Source organism: Condylura cristata, unplaced genomic scaffold (assembly GCF_000260355.1).
Source record: "Condylura cristata isolate star-nosed mole 26May11 unplaced genomic scaffold, ConCri1.0 scaffold00002, whole genome shotgun sequence".
NCBI lineage: Eukaryota > Metazoa > Chordata > Mammalia > Eulipotyphla > Talpidae > Condylura > Condylura cristata.
The window spans coordinates 58,626,397-58,647,974 of NW_004567103.1; the positions used below are offsets into that span (position 1 = coordinate 58,626,397).

Below are 21,578 nucleotides of genomic sequence, written 5' to 3' on the forward strand. Positions count from 1 at the left end.
CCTTAGCAGTATATTTCAGTGGATCTGCCTGTTCTGTTCCCCACCCTGTCTCCACTGAATCCTCTCAAGCTCCGTACCTTCTTGTATGCACAAAAAGATAAATCTTTGATAGAGGGTAAATAGCTTAAGTGCACATTGAGGTATGAAGTTGTACTCCTCAAATTATATGATTATAAATGTAACAAATAAGTAAATACAATTTTATTTTAAAAATTTAAACAGGGTAAGGAGGTAGAGAATATTTCAGAAGTGACTATTTCATCTGCATGGTAAGGGAAGGTCTGTCAGATTCTACCTTTTAACTTGAATTCTTAAATGGCAGGAAATAAGACAGCCAGGCTAAAGAGGGATCTACTGATCTTTCTTCAGTTTTATACAAATTAGAGAGAGGAGATCAGTAAATATTATTTGACAGACTAAATGAAAGACAATAATGATAAATGAAGAATGGAAGTAAAATAGAAAATGCAAACGTCCTGATGTGACCATGACTTACAATTTGGGGTAATGGAAAGAAAGCCCACGTGAAGAGAACGGAAATTTATGGGGAGAATGGTAGGACATGAGGTTGGAGAGAGAGGTGGGGTCTAGACTGCTTAGATCAATAGTTCTTGACCAGAATGCACATTAAACCAACTGAGAAGTTTTATAAAGCACTAATGCCTAGGCCTTAGAGGCCAATTATATCAGCAAAGACTTTAACAGAGGTTTATGTTTACCAGCCCTCCAGGTAAATCTGATGTGCACTGAGTGTTAAAAACCAATGACCCACAGACTTGAAAGTATGGTAAGGATTTAAGGTCTAAGGACATGGTTACCACAAACCATTAATGTCATGAAATATAATACCTTAAAGAAAGGTTCAGAATAAGTAGGTTATCAAATTCTTCTTAGTTTACTTTCCTACCTAATCTGTGAATTTATAAGCAAATGTAAAGAAAATAAAAAAGCAGTTGCACAAAGAATAGAGAATGGTATGCAGTATTTTTTGTTCTTTTAGACAAAATACCCATAGAATATACTGACAAAGGATTCTGGAAATGCATCACTCATCTAAGAGGAGGAAAAAAATCACTTTTTCTTCACCTGTACTATTTGATGTTATAAAATCTAGGAAGATTAAACTATCAAAACCAACTTATTCTCTTTATGTATGACTTCAATTCCCTAGGAACTTCCAACAGAACATGTTATCAGAAAGCTTGAATAGTATTGTCTCTAAAATTTGTAATCCTTTCGTAGCTCTGTGATATCTGGAAAGCAGAGCAGGAATTATAACTCAGTTTTTCCAAGACTGGTTTCCATCCTTCATCTTCACCACCACAACTTAGAAATTCTTACTATTCCTTATTCACATTGCTTATAAAGAATAAACAATGTAACCTTCTAACATATTCAGTGTACTCAAAAAGTTATTTATTCTATATATTATTTATATTCCTTGCTGACATGCAAGATCCACAATAATTTTGCCTGTTTTATATTCTGGTTTATTGTAATACCTAAAGAAGTGTCTAATACATAATAGTCACTCAGTAGATATATATTGAAGTAGATGAAGTCATTATTTCTATATTTAGAAAGAAGAAACTGACTCTCACAATGGCAAATGGATTATACAAGGTAACACCTTTAGGAAATAACAGACAGGGATAAAATGTAGATCTTTCTCATATAAATGTTCATCTGTTAACCACAATACACTAAATATTTAGTAAAGCATTTAAAGCTAACACCAGAATTTTATCCTGGGCCAAATGGTAGACAGTCTCCAATGTCAGTATCAGGAATTATGACTTTGAGATGCCATTAGTTGGGAGTTGCTGAAGGACACTGAGCAAGCAAGAAACAGCATCAAAGTACAGTTTCAGGAAGATTTATCTGCCATCGGTGTGGAGAATGGATTGGAAGTAGCAGAACATCAAGGCAGCAAAATAGTTCAAAGAAAAAAAAGCATGTCAAGATAATTTCAGGAACCAGTCAAAGTCAACATCTATAAATCATTAGTAACATCAAATTATTCTTCAACTTTGTGAAGCCTATCTATTACAAATGTCCATTCAACAAATATTTATTGAGGGCATGAAATGTTCAGAATAGTCATCAACAGCATCCACCAGACAGTTTATGTCAAGTGATAAGACACAATCATCTACATATGGTGGTGTTAATTTTTATATGGTGGGCATGTGAATATCACAGACAACTTACATCTTCTGAAAAGACCACTCTAAAGTAAAAGTAGAGATGATATTCAAACTAAGTTGAAGTTTATTTATTTGCCAAATACTATTTTTGTATCTGTTCCATGAAAGATATTTTGGTAGATGATTTCCTGAGATATAAATAGCAGTAAAGTTTTGAATATAAAGTGCCCTTAGTAAGAAATGAAAAAAATAATGCAGCTAAATAGATAAATTAAAAAAAAATTTACAGACCTGAAAATAGATTATACTATGAGAAGTTTAGATAAGGTTATCAAGGCGAATTGAAAAGAAAATATGGTCTCCTTTAACTTAGGATCTCAGAAATATTCAGCCAATTGCTAGTAATCAAACTTCTAAAAAATATAATGTCAACTATCTAGAGTCTCCTTGGTGACACAGGGGTTAAAAGCACAGTGCAATCAAGCTATGCCAGGTAGGAAGTTGCACCCATCTGATGCAGCAGACCTCTTCTGTCTCACCTGTTGCTCCCCCTGCAGTGTATTTCAGTAATCTGCCTGACCTGCTCCCCACTCTGTCTCTTGTGAATCCTCTCACCCCCTACACATGTGGCCTACACCTCAGTTATTCCATGCATGAACAAATAATTTTTTTTAAACTAACATACTAGTGGATTTTGGGTAATTTGTGGGGAATGTCAGTAATTTTTAATAATAATGGATATCATGGATAAAATAATAGCTAAATATTACAGGAAAGACTCATGAAGCTAAAGGCAGCATTGCAAATTGTACCAGCCCTTCCAAGGTCACTGTAATTTCTAAATGGTGCATTAAGTTGAAATCCATAAAACTCAGTATATATTACTTGATCTCAACCACCTATCTCACTTCCATAATTGAGTCACTCTCCTTGGATCGCCATGTGTGTATTTTAAAAAATGGGATAGGACTCTGGGCCACAGAGAGTTCTATATTTTACTCCTAGGTAAACTGTATTTACTTTATTAAAAACAAAAACAAAACACAGTCTACATCATTGAGAATTTTGACAAATGTGGAAATATATAGTTAGGCTACAGATTTCTAAGAATATTATCAGGGGCCTCTCTAGTGGTGCAAAGTGTTAAGTCTCAGCACTATGACACAATCCTCAGGCATGAGTCCTATCTCCTGCCAGGGAGCTGACCCACTTGGCAAAACACACCTCTCCTATCTCACCTGCTGTTTCCCTCAGTGTATTTCAGTCAATCTGCCTGTTTTGCTCCCCACTCTGTCTCTGGTAAATCCTCTCACCCTACCCCAACCTGCAACCTACACCCCAGCTCTTGTATGCATAAATAAAATACATCTTTTAGGGCCCTTCCTGGTGGTGCAATAGGTTGACGCACAGCACAATGAAGATCTTGGCAGCCACTGCAGTATGAGTTTGATACCTGGGAGGGAGATGTCACACATGGCATGGCAGACCTCTCCTGACCCACCCACTGATCCCTCAGCAGTGTATTTCAGTGGCTCTACCTTTCTGCTCCCGAATGTCTCTGGTGAAATCTCTCACCACCCCCAACCCCACACCTCTGGCTTGTGCTCAGTTCCTGTATGCACAAATAAATAAATATTTAAAAAATTAAATACATCTTTAAAAAATTAAGATTGTTACCAATTCTGAAACTCAAAAACTACCTCCACAATACTATTTTTATTTGATGTTATTGAGCTATAAATTCCAAAAGATTATAATCAATCAATAATGCCATTTCACAGAAGACCATGAATGACAGATAGTAATAAATATTATGCTGCTGCATACTACTATAAAGATATGCACAAGCTTCCAGTTCTTTTGTATATCCTTTTGTCATGAAAAGTGAAAATTTCAAATTATGAATTATAACAGTCATTCCAAAGATCTGCTCATGTAACTTCTCAAAAGTTTATATAACCTCAATATTTAACTTTTGTTCTATTAATAGGTGACTTCCTGAAGTATAATGCATATCTTCAAATAACTCTAATTTTAAAAAATTATACTGATATCAATGTTAGAAAGATGCATTTGTCATCACACCTTCAACCAGGTTGAGGAATTCTTTTTTTTAAAGATTTATTTATTTGTGCATAAAGATATACAGAACTGGAGTATAGGACAGAGGTGCAGGGGTGGTGAGAGGATCCACCATAACAGGCAGATCATCCAAGTACACTTCTGAGGGGAGCAGCGGGCAGGTGAGGAGAGGTCTGTGGCACCATGTGGTCACCTCCAGGGCAGGCAGGGATCGAACTCATGTGGAAGTGGCTTTAGCTCCTTTGTGCTATGTTTTAACCCACTGCGCCACGAGGGAGGGCCAAGATGAAGACTTCTTAATATCACCTTCATTACACTGTAAAGTACTCATGATTCAGGACAACTCATGATTTCATTCTTCTATATTTTTATGACTATGGAATTTTTCAAATATACTTACTGTGACTGCATTTATTTCCTAGGACTGGCCATAAACAAATTACCACTAAGTTAGTGGCTTAAAACCTAAATTTACTCTGATAATGTTGAAGTCTACATTTCTAAAACCAAGTTATCAATAGAATCACACTCCCTTCAAAAGTTCTCAGAAAAAAAAAATCTTCCTTGCCTCTTCCAGCTGTGACAGTCCTTGACTTACAACAATGTAATTCAAGCCTGACTTCATTTTAACATGGCCTTCTTCTTCTTGTGTATCTCTTTGTCTACTTCTCATAGAAAGGCACCAGTAACTGCATTAGTTCTACTCTAACCCAGTATGATCTCACCTTAACAAAGACCCTATTTCCCAAAAAGGATCTACTCTGAGATTTCAGGTAGACATGAATTTTTTCAGACACTATTAAATGTATTACAATCTATTAAATAGTCTACCAAATTGCATGGAATGTAAACAATAGCCTATATACGTATGCAGAATTTTTACTACTGTAAAATTTTATTAAAAATCATCAATGGTTTCAACTGTGGACAAACCAATATTGGAAAGTTTTATGTTTTCTTTATATATTAAATATGTTTACAGAATGTTTATGTTCTACATAGATATACAGTTAGTATATTGAAATAATTCTCTCTAGTACTAAATCATTTTTGGAATTGCATATATTAAGCAATAATCATTCAGTATCCCTTCCCTTATTCACACATGTGATGTGCCTGATACTTTTAGACATGGAATTTTATGCAGCAAACTAAACAGACTTATATTAATGTTTTAGTGAGGGGGAGACAAGATAAAACTAGGTAATGCCCGTAAGTCAAATATTTATGTTGGGGGAGGTGGGGAAACGTGCAGTGGAGAAATAAAGCAGAAATGACAACGAGTACAGGAATAAGGAACATTAATATTATCAAATAGTATAACCATGGAGGTCACACTCTGTCAGCTACGTTTGAAAAAGTGCCTGAAACAGACAAAGAAGTGGGGGAAATAAAATACAAAGAAAACTAGAGAAAAAAACATTACAGATAGAAGATCATTGTGAGGTGGCATGATCTAAGAATGGCAAAAGAGCCAGGAATAGGGGCCCTCCCTGGTGGCACAGTGGGTTAAAGCATAGCACTAAGAGGCTAAAGCCACTTCAGCATGAGCTCGATCCCTGCCGACCCCGGAGGTGATCCACAAGGCATGGCACACCTCCCCTGAACTGCTCGCTGCTCCTCTCGGCAGTGTACTTCGTCCATCTGCCTGTTCTGCTCCCCCAGTCTCTGGTGAATCCTCTCACCGCCCCTGCACCTCTGGCCTGAACCCCAGTTCTGTATGCATAAATAAATATTTTTTTCCTAAATATTTATTTTTGTATACATACAGAACTGGGGTACAGGCCAGAGGTGCAGGGGCGGTGAGAGGATTCACTAGAGACAGAGAGGGGTGCAGCGGGCGGGTCAGGTGAGGTCTGCCAGTGCAATGTGGGTCACCTCCTAGACATGTGGGGATCGAACTCATGCTGAAGTGGCTTCAGTTTCTTAGTGCTGTGCTTAACCCGCTGGGCCACCAGGGAGGGCCCATAAATTAATCTTAAAAAAAAAAAAAAAAAGAGCCAGGAATGGAATGAACAAAGGACTTAATAGGTTTGAGGTGGGTGGTGACTTCAGAATTAGCATTGAACTTAGGTCATTTATGGACTTGACCTTCTACTTTGTGCAATGGAGAGCCAATAAATTTGTTTGAGCAGAGGACATGGCATGACCTGACTTAGGCTTTAAAAGTGAAACATGATGGTCATGATGGTCTTTAGTTGCTTTTACTTATCTTGCAAGAACATCAGAACAGGCTTGCAACAATGAGACAAAAATACTCCTATCCATTTTAAACAAGAGGAAAAAAATCTTTCATACGTTGACGTGTTGTTTCAGAACATAGGTCCAGAAAAACATTCACTTCCCTCAAAATGGCATGTTAATGCCTGGAACAAAATGACACGGAAGATAAAACTGAAACACCTGACTTATGATTAGATGGACAACATTCCAACACAAGTGGGCTCAGTCTGTTGGAGTTTTGGATTCAAATTCAAGTTTCATAATCATTTAGCAGAAAACAACCAATCAGACTCTACCAACTTACAATTTCTATATTTTCTCATTAACCCTATAAATACTGTGCTAAGCCCCAACCTTAGAGTCATTGATTTGAAAGTCTTGCCTCCAATCTCCTGTCAGGTGATCGTGCATTCAATGATGTTGTTTTCTTAAAAAATAGTGGTATGATTTTTCAGCTCCTTGCCATGGAGGTCCCAAATGTGGAGTCCAGATTTGGTCCAAAATCATTCTGTTTGCTCTATTGAGAGTAGATTATAGGTTCCCTCTGGTGGTACAAGAGTTAAAGTCTCAACACTATCAAGCTATCACCAGCCACACAGCATGAGTTTGATCCCAGGCCAGTCAGGGATGTAGAAAACCAGAAGAGTGTTATAGTTTCTAAGACAACTAAGAAAAGTATTACGGAGATAGGAATAACTATTTTATGTAGAAATAACTATTTTAAACGTTAATCATAGTCCATTAAGATAAAGGTAAAATAAAGGTTGAGATTGAGATTGTCACTACTGGAGTTGGTTAAGTTGGAGGTTAAAAGCAGTCATCATTTTTTTTTGTTTGTTTTTTTGATCATGTCCAAGTGCAATTATTTTGTATTGAAGAAAGATAATTGAAATATTGTAAATACAGAAAATTCTGTCCAGATAATTCCCTCTCATATTCTGCATAGAAATGATTGAAGACTAAATGTCATATACGGCTCTGAGCAGACAGCTTGGCACATAGCAGAAAAGAAGCAGTATTTTTATGATGGCAAACATATCAAGAATGATGTGCATAATCCTTCTAATGCAAACAAGGGTGCCAACGTCCTCAAGAATAATTTGTCACCCCCAGGAATCTCTCTTTTGATATCCAGTTCACATCTTATATGATAAAATAATAAGTAGTATGGCCAAAATAGGTATGTTGATGACTATATAAATTGCAACTCATAGCTTAAAATATAGATAAAACTATAATAGAAGCATATTGCAAACAATGAGAAAAAATATACAAAGAATACAGAAAGATTCTTAATATTTTTACATTCCCTTTTAAAAGCTATGAAAAAAATGTTTAGACTAGGAAAAAATGTTAAAGCAAGTTACAAGGCATTCAATAGAATGTGAGTACAGAAAAAAATGTTTTAAGAAATATTTGACCACACAGGAAATATTCAAATTAGAAATTTAGAGACTAAAAATAGGACATAAAAATTAAATAAAATAGAATATCTATAGATAAAGAAATAAACTAAAACTTTAATTATAATAATCTCTGTGTGGCTGCTTTATAGGTATATTTTATATCCTTTCTTATATTTTTCTACATTGAAAAAATTTTTTAAATGGAGTATTACTATATAGAACAATTAATTGTCCAAAGCATGAATCATATATTACATTTAGGTTATTTTTAACAATAACAATACTAGGTAAAATTATCATAAAATGAAAACATTGTTTATTAAAGGAACAGGGTTTAGTTTTTATAACTATTAATTTCAGGTTTAAGTAAGCTTTGTGGAATAATGTCTTTTTGTAGAGCCTTCCTTTTGGAATTTTGAAAGCATTCTTTTTAGTATATCTATTTAAACCTCAGAAGATAGATGGAAGAAGCAAAATTTTTATCTATATCAGAGTTCTAGCTAAGGAATGACTCATCATAAAATCCAAATCGTCTAATCTCTAACCAGTATTGTTGCCACTGTACTAATTTATGTATAAATCCCACTAATTGTACCAATTCCACAGATTCAACATGACAAGTCTATAATAAAATACAGACGAATATGTGAGGAAAAAAAATAAAACAAAAAAGATGAAGGCAGAAAGATTAGATTTAGCAACACCAAATATAAATTTTTGATCAATAACCTGGCAAATTTTCCCAAGCTGATTCTAATCATAAGTTTGTTGAAATTTAATGTTAAAATAATGCTTTGTGTTCAATTATGATAATAAATGCATGTTTTGATGAGAAGGCCGTACCAAGCTGCTCAATTTTTAGATCAGGAAAATAAATTGATACACTGGGACACACAAAAAAGTAGCAAAGCCTAGTTTAGAACTATAATGTATTCATTCTCCAAAGTGGCCTAAAACCTTTCAAGTGTTTCATCAGATAATATAAAGTTAAGTAATAAAGTTAATTTAGCTCTGAAATATAATCTAAAAGATAAATCAATAGAATCAACCAGTTAATATAAAAAGCCTAGTAAATACAAAGATTTTCTACATGTTGATTTTAACATTACAAATCATCAATGAAAGAAAAGATAGCTCAATAAAGGTTAGATGTGAGCAATTAATGAAAAAATTAATTAAATAATTATTACTACCTTAAAGTAAAATACATGTGAGTCAAATCATTCAATGTAGAAAAAATTAAGAGGAAAAACTCAAAGAATTTATCATTAGGGAGTACTCTAATCAACAAACATTTTAATTTAAGTTATAAATATTGTGATGAGATAAATATTTTTATATGCTAGTGATGAGATGTGAAAATTAACAGACTTTCCAGGAAATCATTTGAAATATCTATCAAGGTTCTTTAAAAATATTATTGAGGCCCTCCCTGGTGGCGCAGTGGGTTAAAGCACAGCACTAAGAAGCTTAAGTCACTTCCACATGAGTTCAATCCCCACCTGCCCCGGGAGGAGATCCATATGGCATGGCAGACCTCTCCTGACCAGCCTGCTGCTCCCCTCAGCAGTGTACTATGTTGATCTGCCTGTTCTGCTCCCCACTCTGTCTCTGGTGAATCCTCTTACCCTTTACATCTCTGGCCGGTATGAATATTTATTCTGTATTAATTTATTCTGTATGAATAAATAAATAAGTCTTTAAAAATATATATCTTTGAGAGAATCACAAAATCAAGAAATAATAAAAAATATATTCAATAACATTTGTTTTTTATTTTTTTTATTTTTGCATAGAAATACTGGGGTAGAGATCAGAGGTGCCAGGGGTGAGAGAATTCACCAGGGACAAAGTGGGACAGAATGGAAGAACTTACTAAAACACACCTGTAAGTGGAATAGCTGGCAAGACAGGAGAGGTTTGCTGTACCATGTGGGTTATCACTCTGGCCTGGGATGGAATTTGGGCCATAGAGGTGATAGCACTGAGCCTCAGTCCCTAGGCCACCAGGGATCCTAAAAATGTTTATAACATTATTTAAAAGTAAATTAGAAGCAATCTATATGAAAAATATTAAATTATGGAATTTGTGGTATATATAATATGAGCATTAAAACTACGTTTGAAAGCTAATTTTATATGAAGCAAAATGCTCATACTACATTGATTTAAATATTGAAATATCAAATTTTATTTAGAATGATTTCAATTTGGAATAGAGCTCTAGATTACCTTTCTTTCTAATTTGCATTTATATTGATAGTTTCATATAATGAATTCTAATTTATAACCAAAGAAAATTAGTATTTTAAAACAATAAATTATATGAAATTTTTCATTTACCTTTAAATCAAAATGTCTAAAGAGCAATGTTTAGTAATATTTGGATACTTTCCAAGTTACATAAGATTTTACATCAATTATATGTAATATGTAATAAATTATAGAAAGCAAACTTAAATAATTATAGCCAAATCACCAATATAAGGTATAGAAAAACTATAGATGCACACTAAGAAATATTACATAAAGATATTCATATTTCTAAAATTCATGTCTTTCTTATATTCAAGGAATAAATGTTTCTTGAAAAAACTGGATTTTTATTTTGAAAAAAGAAATCACATTGACTCTCTATACACCATATACAAATCTGAGCTCAAATTTCAAAAGAACAACAGGTATGAATTTTCTAGCAAAAATCTTCATGGCCTAGACAATGATTTCTTGGACAGAACACCAAAAGAACAATGAAAGGGGGGAAAAATGATATACTAGACTTCATTTTGGAAAAAAATGATATACTGGACTTTTTTTTTTTTAATTCTCTGCTCTCTTCAAAAAATGTCATTTTGGGCCCTCCCTGGTGGTGCAACGGGTTAGGATGCAGCACTGAAAGCTAGCAGCAGCCCTTTCATTGCGAGTTGTATTCCCAGCCCAGATGTGATCCACATGTCGCGGCAGACCTCTCCTGACCTGCCCACTGCTCCCCTCAGTAGTATACTTTGTACTCTGCCTGTTCTGCTCCCCACTCTGTCTCTAGTGAAGCCTCTTACTGCCCCTGCACTTTTGGCTTGTACCCCAGTTCTTTGTGAATAAATAAATAAATCTTTAAAAAAAATTTAAAAAGATATCATTTTAAAAACGTAAAATCAAACCACAGACAACCCAACTAAGAAATGGGCAAAAGAATTTGACAGACACTTCATAAAAGAAAACGGGCAAAAGCACATGAAAAGATGTGCAATATCACCTGTTATTAAGCAATGCAAATTAAAACCACAATGATCTATCTTATAAACTCAATAAAAAACTAAAGAGGTTATGAAATGTTGGCCAGGATAGAAAATAACTAGATGTCTCTTTATTGCTAATATGAATAACAAATAATCTAATGGCTTAAAAAAAAACAGATTGGTAGCATCACACAAAATTAAATATATAATCAGCACTACCACTCTTGATATTTACCCAAAGTTATGAATAAACATGTATGCATAATTAGTTGTGTATGAATGTAGTGAATTTTATTCATAACAGTCATGGAACAACCCAAATGTCCACCAACAGGTGAAAGGATAAATCAGTTGTAATATTCATGCATATATAGAATTTTTCTTAACAATAAAACCACTGATACTCAGTAATCATTAGAATAATTGAAACACTGATTCATCTCAAAAACATTTTGATGGGACCTCCTAGGTGGTGCAAGGGTTAAAGACAGAGCTATCAAGCTACTGTCAGCTACTACAGAATGCTGGCCAGCCAGGAATCTAACTAGCCCACATGGCACAGCAGACCTCTCCTGACCGGCCTGCTACTCCCTTCAGCAGTGTACCTTAGTACATCTGCCTGTTCTGCTCCCCTTCCTCTATGGCAAATTCTCTCATCTCCCTGCATCTTGGCTTACACCTTAATTCTTTTATGTATAAATAAATAAAACTTTTCAAAAAAATATTTTGCTGACCAAATGAAGTTAGACGTGAATCTGTAGTATTCATTAACTTCAGTCAGATTTTCTAGAATAGGCAAACTAACCAAAAAACACCAGATTCTGAAGACAAGAAAGATAATCCTCTGGCTAAAAGTTTTCCAATTTGCGCTGTAATTCAAATAATATGGACCAATAAGAGCAAAAGATATGTTTGCACTCTGTGAACCAAAAGTAACAATAAAAAATACTTTACTGTAATAACTGATTTCAGGTTTCTTAATCATAAATCTATACCAGACACCATAATAATGAGAACAATCATTATATACATTCATTCTTCATTTATTCAACAGTTGAGAACCCACTAGGAATTAAGCACTGTTTTAGTTGAGAACCCACTAGGAATTAAGCACTGTTTTAGATGCTGATAATAAAAGGAGGCAAAATTCATAAAAATTCTATCCCAGTCAGTTGTCTCTGCTGCAACGTAGTCCATAAGTGAAAAAGAAAATTTGTCCATCCCCATTTGATTTTAGTGGGCTGTTTTGGTTAATAGTTGCATTCCTCTACTCTCTACTCACTCAACTCCAAACTTCCTGAGGTTGAGAATTAGATCTTGCCCTCAAAAGACAGATAATTTATTACTTTTTTTTCTCTTGATTTCATATATTCTCTTTCCCCCTGGCAATACAACATTGATATGCTGACATTTCATTCATGTAATTCTGAATTCCTCTCACCTTTTAAACTTGAATACATCTTCCTCATCTTTCTATTTATTTTCAGCTCTGACACAAAGTAAGCACTCAAATATTTGATCAATGAATTGTCTCACCTTATTTAATACTAAATAAGTAAATAGAATTTAAATGACCTTCTCAGGTATCAGTATTTTTAGAACTCAGTTTCTCATATGTAATAAACTATCATAATAATATCTACCCTCCATGCTACTTTTTTTTTTAAAGATTTATTTATTTATTCATACAGAACTGGGGTACAGGCCAGAGATGTGGAGGGTGAGAGGATTCACCAGAGACAGAGTGGGGAGAAGAACAGGCAGATTGACGAAGTATACTGCTGAGGGGCAGTGGGTGGGCAGGAGAGGTCTGCCTTGCCCTGTGGATCTCCTCCAGGGCAGGCGGGAATTGAACTCATGCGGAAGTGGCTCAAGCTTCTCAGTGCTGTGCTTTAACCCGCCGCGCCACCAGGGAGGGCCCCCTCCATGCTACTTTAAGAATTAATCAAAAGCATATATATAAAGTACCTAGTCCAATAAACCTAAGAATTTTTCCTTATTAGAATTAATTTTTATTCCTGACACAGAAATACCTGTATGGCCTGGCAGAGGGATCAGAGTGATTTGTAGATGAAAATATCAAAAGTCAAAATAAGTATCAAAGATCAAAATTTAATAAGGTCTATTAATTTTCTTACAGTGTTTATAAACTAAGTTGAAAATTACCTGGAAAATGTATGTTCTTAATCCAATTTTATTGTGTTCATGTGGCCCACTTTTTGTATTACTATAAATATTATATCTGAAAGTTTCAGGGGTCATAATATTTTATTCAGGCAATATTAAATGCATTTTCACCAATCACACTTTTCTACTTGCCCCCATTTTTAAAAAAACAAACAAAAAATCATTGTTAAATTTAACAATTTAATTCACCAGTTTTAAGTTTCTTCCCACACCTATGCATAGGAATTATCCCCTGAAGCAGTGATGATTAACCAAACAAAATCAACAAACATTTACGTCTAGTAAATGAGACTTGTTTAGGTATTAATATTATAAGGAGAGCATTTAAAAAGAAACTAAAGGCTGACACAGTAGCCCATTGTCCAGAATCCCGTAAAACAAAATTATCTGTGTCTCTGGAGTTATGAGAAGGAAGCAGTTAGTTTTCCAGGCAGGACCAAAGGAAGCACAGAAGTTAAATGGTTAGTAATTGCATTAATTTGCTTGATTGCCTCTGATTCAGAATAGTAGCAAGGATATCTTGATGGACACAAGTGGATAACTTTGTAAAATCTTAAAATGTCAGATAAGGTGCTACTTTTTTATTAACAATATGAAACCAGAGGAATCCTTAAAAAAATATTTTCTGTTGGGGTATATACATTCTTGAAATCAGGGAGATCTGATAGGGTAGGTGTCTCTAAGAAGGAAGGTATGGCACTCAAATGAAGTTTTTAAAATATTTACTAAATATCCAGTCTGAATGAATGTATGGTACTTGAACTCTATTGCAAACTGGCATGTATTGATGACCAAGTCAAAATGGGAAGGAAGAGCATAAGCATAGGTACTATGGTGATATTTCATTGGTGTCATAGTGGTAGGACAATTACGGGGCCTACATCTGAGGGAAGAAATCAAATACTATACAAAAAAAGAGCAATCATGCAGAAAATAAAAAGAAATTAATTAATAAAAATGAAGTTATCACTGAACTATGGTGATAACCCATGGGTGATTTGGTGATGGGAAGCCCATGGGGATTACAACTGAGATGAAAAAAGGAACAAAATGATATAAAAATAAACTATTATTTCTAAAAATGCTGCCAGAAGAAAGCAATAATAAAAGCCTCGATTCAAAAGAAGAAGAAGAAGAAGAAGAAAGGTAGGTTGTTTCCTTTCTTAAATATAACCGTATATCCCTTCTGTCCTCTGTGAAGGTGAGAAAGTCCTCTGTGGTTCTAAGTAGATTCCTTCCCATTATGTCACCTCAATATCACCATTTCTTATCTCAAGCCACATATTATCTGTGGAATGATCAAAACCTAGACACTAACACAGTTAACTTTCATAGTTTCATTTGGGAAAACACAAAGAAATGGATAGTGGTTAATTTGAAGGCCAGCGTGATTTTTAAAATCAGAGCTAATTTGTTTCATTTTAGAGATTTCAACTTAGGCCCAGAGAGGTCAATGATTTGCCTGAGGTCATTCTTAGTGGGCGAGCAATCATCAGGGCCCACTATGACATAGTGCTTGTGCAAACCTAACACACAAGCTCAAATTTCCCCAAAGTGCTGACAGGTGCACCATAACAGCACAGTCCTTTAAAATACCTATTTTTCACAACTCTTCCAACTTTGGAGTAACACCACTCAGCATTTCAAACAAGTTAGGAGTTGGAAACAGCCTTCATTTTAGTTGTACATGGCTCCAGAGCAAAAGCAACTAACCTATTCCATTAACAAGTAGTTATGTTACCAAAAAAGTAACCCTTTATATAACAGGAAAACAAAAAGAACCATCCTTGCATAAAGGCCCTGAAATAATCTTTCCTACAGCATCATTCAATAATTAATATGCAAAATGATAATGCTGACTCAGGAAGATTCAATTCTATTCCATATACTCAATTTAATAAAGAAAAGAATGTTATTCATATTAGAAAAAAAGTTCATTACAGTGATAGTTTTTTAAAGTTTTATATTCACAGTTTAATAATATAGGCAACTTCTCAATGAGCAATTCCATTCATTTGCCTAACACATGTATCACTTTCAATAAGCCCAAAATTACTCAATATTGAACCTTAAATAATCTTATTCCAAATCCTCCCCTTTCTCAGAAAATCAGGTCAAGATTTGCTCTTGACAATCTGATCTATACCTCCAAAATCAAATGAGCATCCATCTCTCCTACTCCCATCTTCAATACCTCTTCTTGCACAAACATCTCTCACACCTCCCTGTCATGACTCTACTCTAAGCAGGTAAATATCTTCATCCACAGAACCCATGGAATGCTGTCATAATTTCTACGAAACCTCCACTAGAGATTGGCTGTTTTCCAAGGCATTCTCTACATAGGATCCACAGTGACCTTTCCATAATACAAATATTATATTGTTTGTTATCTTTTATCCCCTCTCATTAGCTTCTCATGTTTAAATATATTTGTGGAATGTGACCAGATATGGGCAGTAACACAACGGTACCTGTATGACCATATAGCAAATAGCACAATGGCTGGAACTGGGTCTTACACCCAGGTGTACAGCACCACATCAGCTTTCTAGAATCTGAACCTAAAGCCTATATAAGAGACACTTTCCCCTACAGTACTCACAGCAGCTGCAGATCCCATCCTAGGGAGCTCCATCTCAGCTGCTGCCAGGAGCAATAAACTCTACTTGTTCAGCCTTTTTGCCTCCCGTCTTTCTTCCTTGCGGCTGGTTGCAGAAATCGGGATAAAACAGTATTAAATGGCTCTTACTTATTTAGTTTTCCATGTAATAGCTAAACCAAGTATATATCAAAGTGGGGAAGGGGCCCAGTGGACTCTGGTGGAAGACTGTTTTTCTTGTAGTAGGTATATTATGCCACAAGTCAGATTTGACTACTGTGTATTATTACCTTATATTGATATACCACTATTTATTCATTACCATTTTCATTAATTGCCCTATGGGTCATGTTTGCCTTTATTTTTACAAATAGTGGTGCTATGAAATATTTATCAGTGAAAAAATAATTTTCTTGATAATATGACTATTGTGTGAAGTCATATGGATTTTCAGAATTCAGAGATAATGCCAAACTATTATCCAAATTTGTTACTATAAAAATGTAGAGAAGCATCATGTCTAACAATTAGTATTATTAGTCTTTTAAATTTTTAGCAATACAACAGGATAAAATGTCATTTTGCCTTGATCTTTATTTCCCTGTTATTATAACTTTATTCCTAATTTATTTACTACATGTTTCCTTTTCTAAAAGCATGATCTGTGCTTCCCTTATTAGGACCTATATATATATATATTAACCTCTCCTTCTACATTCTGTAAGGTATATCTGAATGAACCAACTTTCTCCATCTACTAATATAGCAAATTTATCTGCCTTTTCTTTTCTGATCAAAGTTTTTTTCGATAGTGTTTTAGAATTTTCCCTTAATTCATGGCTTTATAAGCATCAGGCAAAGACAAGTGTAAGACCAACCCTTGAAAGCAGACTATAGGTCTGAGTATTCAGGAAGGGAGGGGCTGGAGAAGAAGCAACTTTTTTTTTTTTTTCAAACAAAAGTTGTAGCTTTGTTATTGACATTAATAATTCTAAAATTTATTGCTGTTTATGACATGAGTTAAGCATTCTATTTCAAGTTTTCCACATGGAATACCATTTGATTTTCAGCTCCATTTATTGAACAACCCTTCATTCCCCCATTGACCTGCAAACATTGATCTGCTTCCTCTGTCATATACTGATGTTCCAAATATATATGTTTGTTTCTGTAGGGTCTCTATTCTGTTCCTATGGGCCATATGCCTATCCTCTGTGTTTCTTTGTCCCAACACTACCATCTTAATTACCCTGACTTTATAGGACCTCTATACTTTTTTCCCCTTCAGAAGTATCCTAGGTATTCTATAATCTTTACCATTCCATTAAAAAAAATTAATATTTTCTCCCTTAGCTTTTATTTCTTACTTTTACATTTTAAAAATCCAACTTAAATATCACAGGCTCTGGAAATCTTTAGCTAGAACCATAGGTCCATTTTACTGTACTCAACGCATATACCCTCCTTATCCTAACAGACTATACCCATTATGTTTTGTTATAAGTTTTAAATTACTTACAAGAGAGAAATGTTTACTTTATTGTTGACTAAAAGTCCATAATAATAGGCACATCACTTCCCTTTTATCTCCAAGTCTTAGCAAACAGTAATCATTGAAATAATTTTTTAGTCAATTCCTCCTTTGAGTACATACCCAGAAAACTGCACCCTGTTCTAGACCCAAGTCAGCCTGAACAGCAAATCCTATAGAACCTCATTCAAACTGTTCATGCCTCCATACAGCATTTAGCAGATACTGATAAAGTTTGCAATGAGCTAATACTTACAAATAGTTTAAAATTGAGAATTAGAAGGCATCTTTGAAACCACTTAGCCCAAACTCTTTGTTATAGTAATAGAGACACATAGTACAGAAGAATCATTTTGAAGTCAATAAGTCTGATTTTAACATATTTAGAAATGAAAATCTGAGTCATTTACCCAAAATTAAAATATTTTATACACACAGAAGGAGAAGATAAACATGGATGGTTTTACTTATATGTAGAATCTAGAGAAACTAGCAACGGATCACACAAAGACAAACTATAAGACCAACCTTAAAAACAGACCACAGATCTGAGATATCCAGGAAGGTGGGAGTAAGGGGAGGGAGAGTAGAAGAGTAAAATATGAGGTGGGTAGGGCACAATGGACTAAGGGGTAAGACTAGGAGTGCTCTGATGGTGGGGAAACTATGGCTGACCACACTTGAGGGGGTAAATCCTAAACTGTGAAAAAATAAACAAGGTTGCTGAAAAAAAAAAACACATGCACAAATTTCTAAATAAATTCATATTCTAAAGTACTAAGAACCAATAGAAAGCAAAATTTAAACCTTAATTTCTTTCCACTTATTCAAGACAAATGTTAAAGTTCTATAAATAATTAAAGAGATTATAGTTTAATTTTACAATGTAAGTATGTCACTATCTGTTTGCCTTGCATCATAAAAGTTTGCATTTTGTGATTTAAATCAAGCATTAATGACTTCATGAACAAAACCATAATTTTTTGTTACATGCATAAAAGGTGTTCAAAGTTTTGCTTAATCAGTTAATAACATTTACAACTAATCTAGGTGTCTCTATTCAACAAATGACATAGTGATGGTTCCAAAATATGTTCTATCAAAACACATTTTCACTTTCAATCAAATAGCAACTTAACATATTCTAACAAAGAAATAGACAATGCAGACTTATTCTAGAATTTTAACCAAAGATCAGAAAAGTAACTCTCATCAAAAACTGATAGACTATAAAACTTTTTAAGTAATTCTAGCATAAAGGCATAGAAAAAAATAACCCCACATAATATCTAAGTGGCTCCAAACTCAATCACTTTCAAAGCCTTTTCTTTTTCCAAAGTACTTTATAGTAGTTAAAAACTACAGTAAGAGAGTTGACTCATTTGGAAAAGAGGAAGATAACCAGAATTTTTCCACTGAAGCAAGAGTAGTATTACAAGCCCAAATCAAACTCAAGATGTCTGAAATACTCCTTTATCAAAAAGTTAACCTTTGCAAATGCTCTTCTGTATTTCCCTAAACTTCCCACAACCATAAAGTATCAATGACAAACTGTTCACTAGCAGATTTTGATAACAAATAACTTCAAAACTTCAAAAATAATTATGGAACAGTAAAATTATCTGGAACAGTAAAAGCAAATTACATTTACTTAACACAAATATTAACTAGTGATTTAGATTCACTTTTCCAAAGGCATAACTAAATCACTAGGAATCAAAGTTTTTTTTTTTGTAATTAAAGAGAAAACTTTAGCTAAGCAAAGAATTCAAGTAAATTAGATTTCAAGAAAAAAAATGTTTAATTCCATGAGAGTAAAACTAATTTCAAGCACCGTTAAATACTTTAGGAGTATTCATTTACAAAGAATATGTCAAAAATATATTTATGGATCCAGAAGTCACAATGAGCTTAAAGAAAATTATTTGACATACTGTAGAAATGAATCTTTATGATGTTACTTAATAAATCACCATTTATACAACTACTTTTATTTCCTTAGAATTCACTCTTCTCTATTCATTGAATAGAACAGAGACTCCCTACAGGGAGAAATGCTTTATTAAAATGACTTGATAAAATACTGAATTCATCATTTGCATTTAACATAAGGCAACATTTTGGTGGACCATAAGCTAAATCTGGCCACCAACATGTGTTTTGTTCAAATAATTGTGTTTATTGTTTATTGCTTCTCAAAGTCTTTGTGTAGCTATATTTTGTTTTTCCCTCTTATGTTTTGTGATTGGTCTCTAAAGATTTTTGCTTCTGATAGTCAAAACTTCAAAAATTCTGTCCAATTTGAATGTTCACTACCTTGTTCTTTCTATTCAGTCACAGAATGCTGGAATTATTCAAATTGGAAGGTACCTGAGAAGTTAACGCATTTGTTTCATTTTCTCCAATAAGACATCTGAAGCCCCAAATAGCAGACTAAATACTTAAGAAGTTGGGAAGTGATTGAGCCCACAATTATTTTGGTAGTTAATGTATTTAAGCCTGTGGTTAAAGTACATTAATACCTCTGCCAAAATGTTCCTCTAACTCAATAAGCTTAAAAAGGCCCTACTCCAGTTTCATGTTTTGTCAAAAGTAATCCCCATTCTCTTCTCTGGGAGAGTAATGTCTATTTCACAAGCACTTACCCCTGAGTGCAGGTAGCAGGGATCTTTCCTTCTTATCATCACATTTGTTACATTCACTGAAGTACAGTAGTAAGAAGACATCGACAAGAACCCACATCAGTGAAGTGGCCAGAACCACCTTGCAGTAAACAAATCTCCTCATGTCTTTCCTTGATTTCTAGTTAACACATAGATCAAAGACAGGTGCTACTGTGATTAATCCAAGCCACCGGGTAAACTCCAGGCTAAAAGCAGGATACATCCCACTGTATTTAAAAAAAAAGAAAAGAAAAGAAAATTTCATTTTGTATGGCTATCTTTGCATTAGGAAATACAACAAGAAATATGCATATATTGGCTTCAAATTCAGAATTAAAAATCCAAATAAATGAGCATTAAAGCAGGCCAAGTGGCTGAAATTCCAACAGTTAACCCTAGAACTACAACTATGTTGAGTCTTGAGAGCTATTTGATTTCTTCAAGTTGTATTGCTTTTTGCTTAAAGTTCCTATGATGATATTCTATAGAACAACAGGTTGTCAAATAATACAATTCTAAATTTAACCTGACTGAGCACTGTTGAGGAACCAATACTGTTGGAATATAAGTCACCACAGGATAAAGCATAAGAAAGTAACTAAGAGCAGACCTTATACATAGATAGGTCTGTGTCTATTCACTTCAACCCTTTCTAAGCTTCAGTTTTCTCATCTATAAAATGACATCATCTATAAAATGAAAATGACAATGCTAATTCTACAGATTTGCTATGAGCACTAAGCAGAATGAAGCTTACAAAAAATCATGAAAATGGTAATTACTGAGCTATGAAATAAAAAAAATAACAAATTCTCAAATAGGGCAGTTATACAAAATAAATTATCAGATACTTAATCATAAACGACACCACCTAGTTTACATAAGAAGTATCTACAACAGTAATGTATTTTAGATAGTATACATTCAAAAAGCATAGCAGAGGCAAAGCAACATATCAATGTAAAGTAGCTTAATATAACCAGAGCAAGAATTCTAAAAAGCATAACAATGCTATATGTACAATTATTGAGCGATTTTAGGGTAAGTATAGAATTAATATCATCTATATATTTTTTTAATTTATACTATGTAAAGTAATGATTATATGGCTAATAAATTTACCACATATAGTACATATATCAAACAAAACTAATCTCATATTATTTGCTACAGTGAAGATAATATCACTGAAGTATAAAGTTTTTGATGTAAATAAGTAACATAGTCTTGACAGATATTTGGGGAACAGCTATTAAATACAAAAACAATTGGGATATTTCACAAACATCTGTCTCAAAAAAAATCAAAATACAATTTGCTGAGACAGAAATTTGTTAAATTAATGGCAGCTGACTTTCCATCATAAGGCAACACAAATGCTTTTTTTGGCTATTACAACTTATCTACACTAGTAATAAGTATAAAATTTACATCTTGATAATTAAAAACTGATAACAGTCTACCTTCAGCATAACATTTATTTTATTCAGGCAATTTTTTT

General features: G+C 33.9%; 1 protein-coding gene across 2 annotated transcripts in view; it reads right to left on the reverse strand.

Annotated features, from left to right (window-relative positions):
- The window catches only part of GALNT13 (polypeptide N-acetylgalactosaminyltransferase 13), a 413,355-nt gene that overhangs the window by 340,172 nt on the left and 51,605 nt on the right, over positions 1-21,578 (reverse strand). For both annotated transcript variants that reach the window (XM_004674649.2, XM_012728953.1), the window contains exon 3: positions 20,060-20,304. In XM_004674649.2, coding sequence (XP_004674706.1) covers positions 20,060-20,201 — 142 coding nt within the window. In that variant the 5' untranslated portion in view covers positions 20,202-20,304. The remainder of the gene's footprint in view (positions 1-20,059; positions 20,305-21,578) is intronic.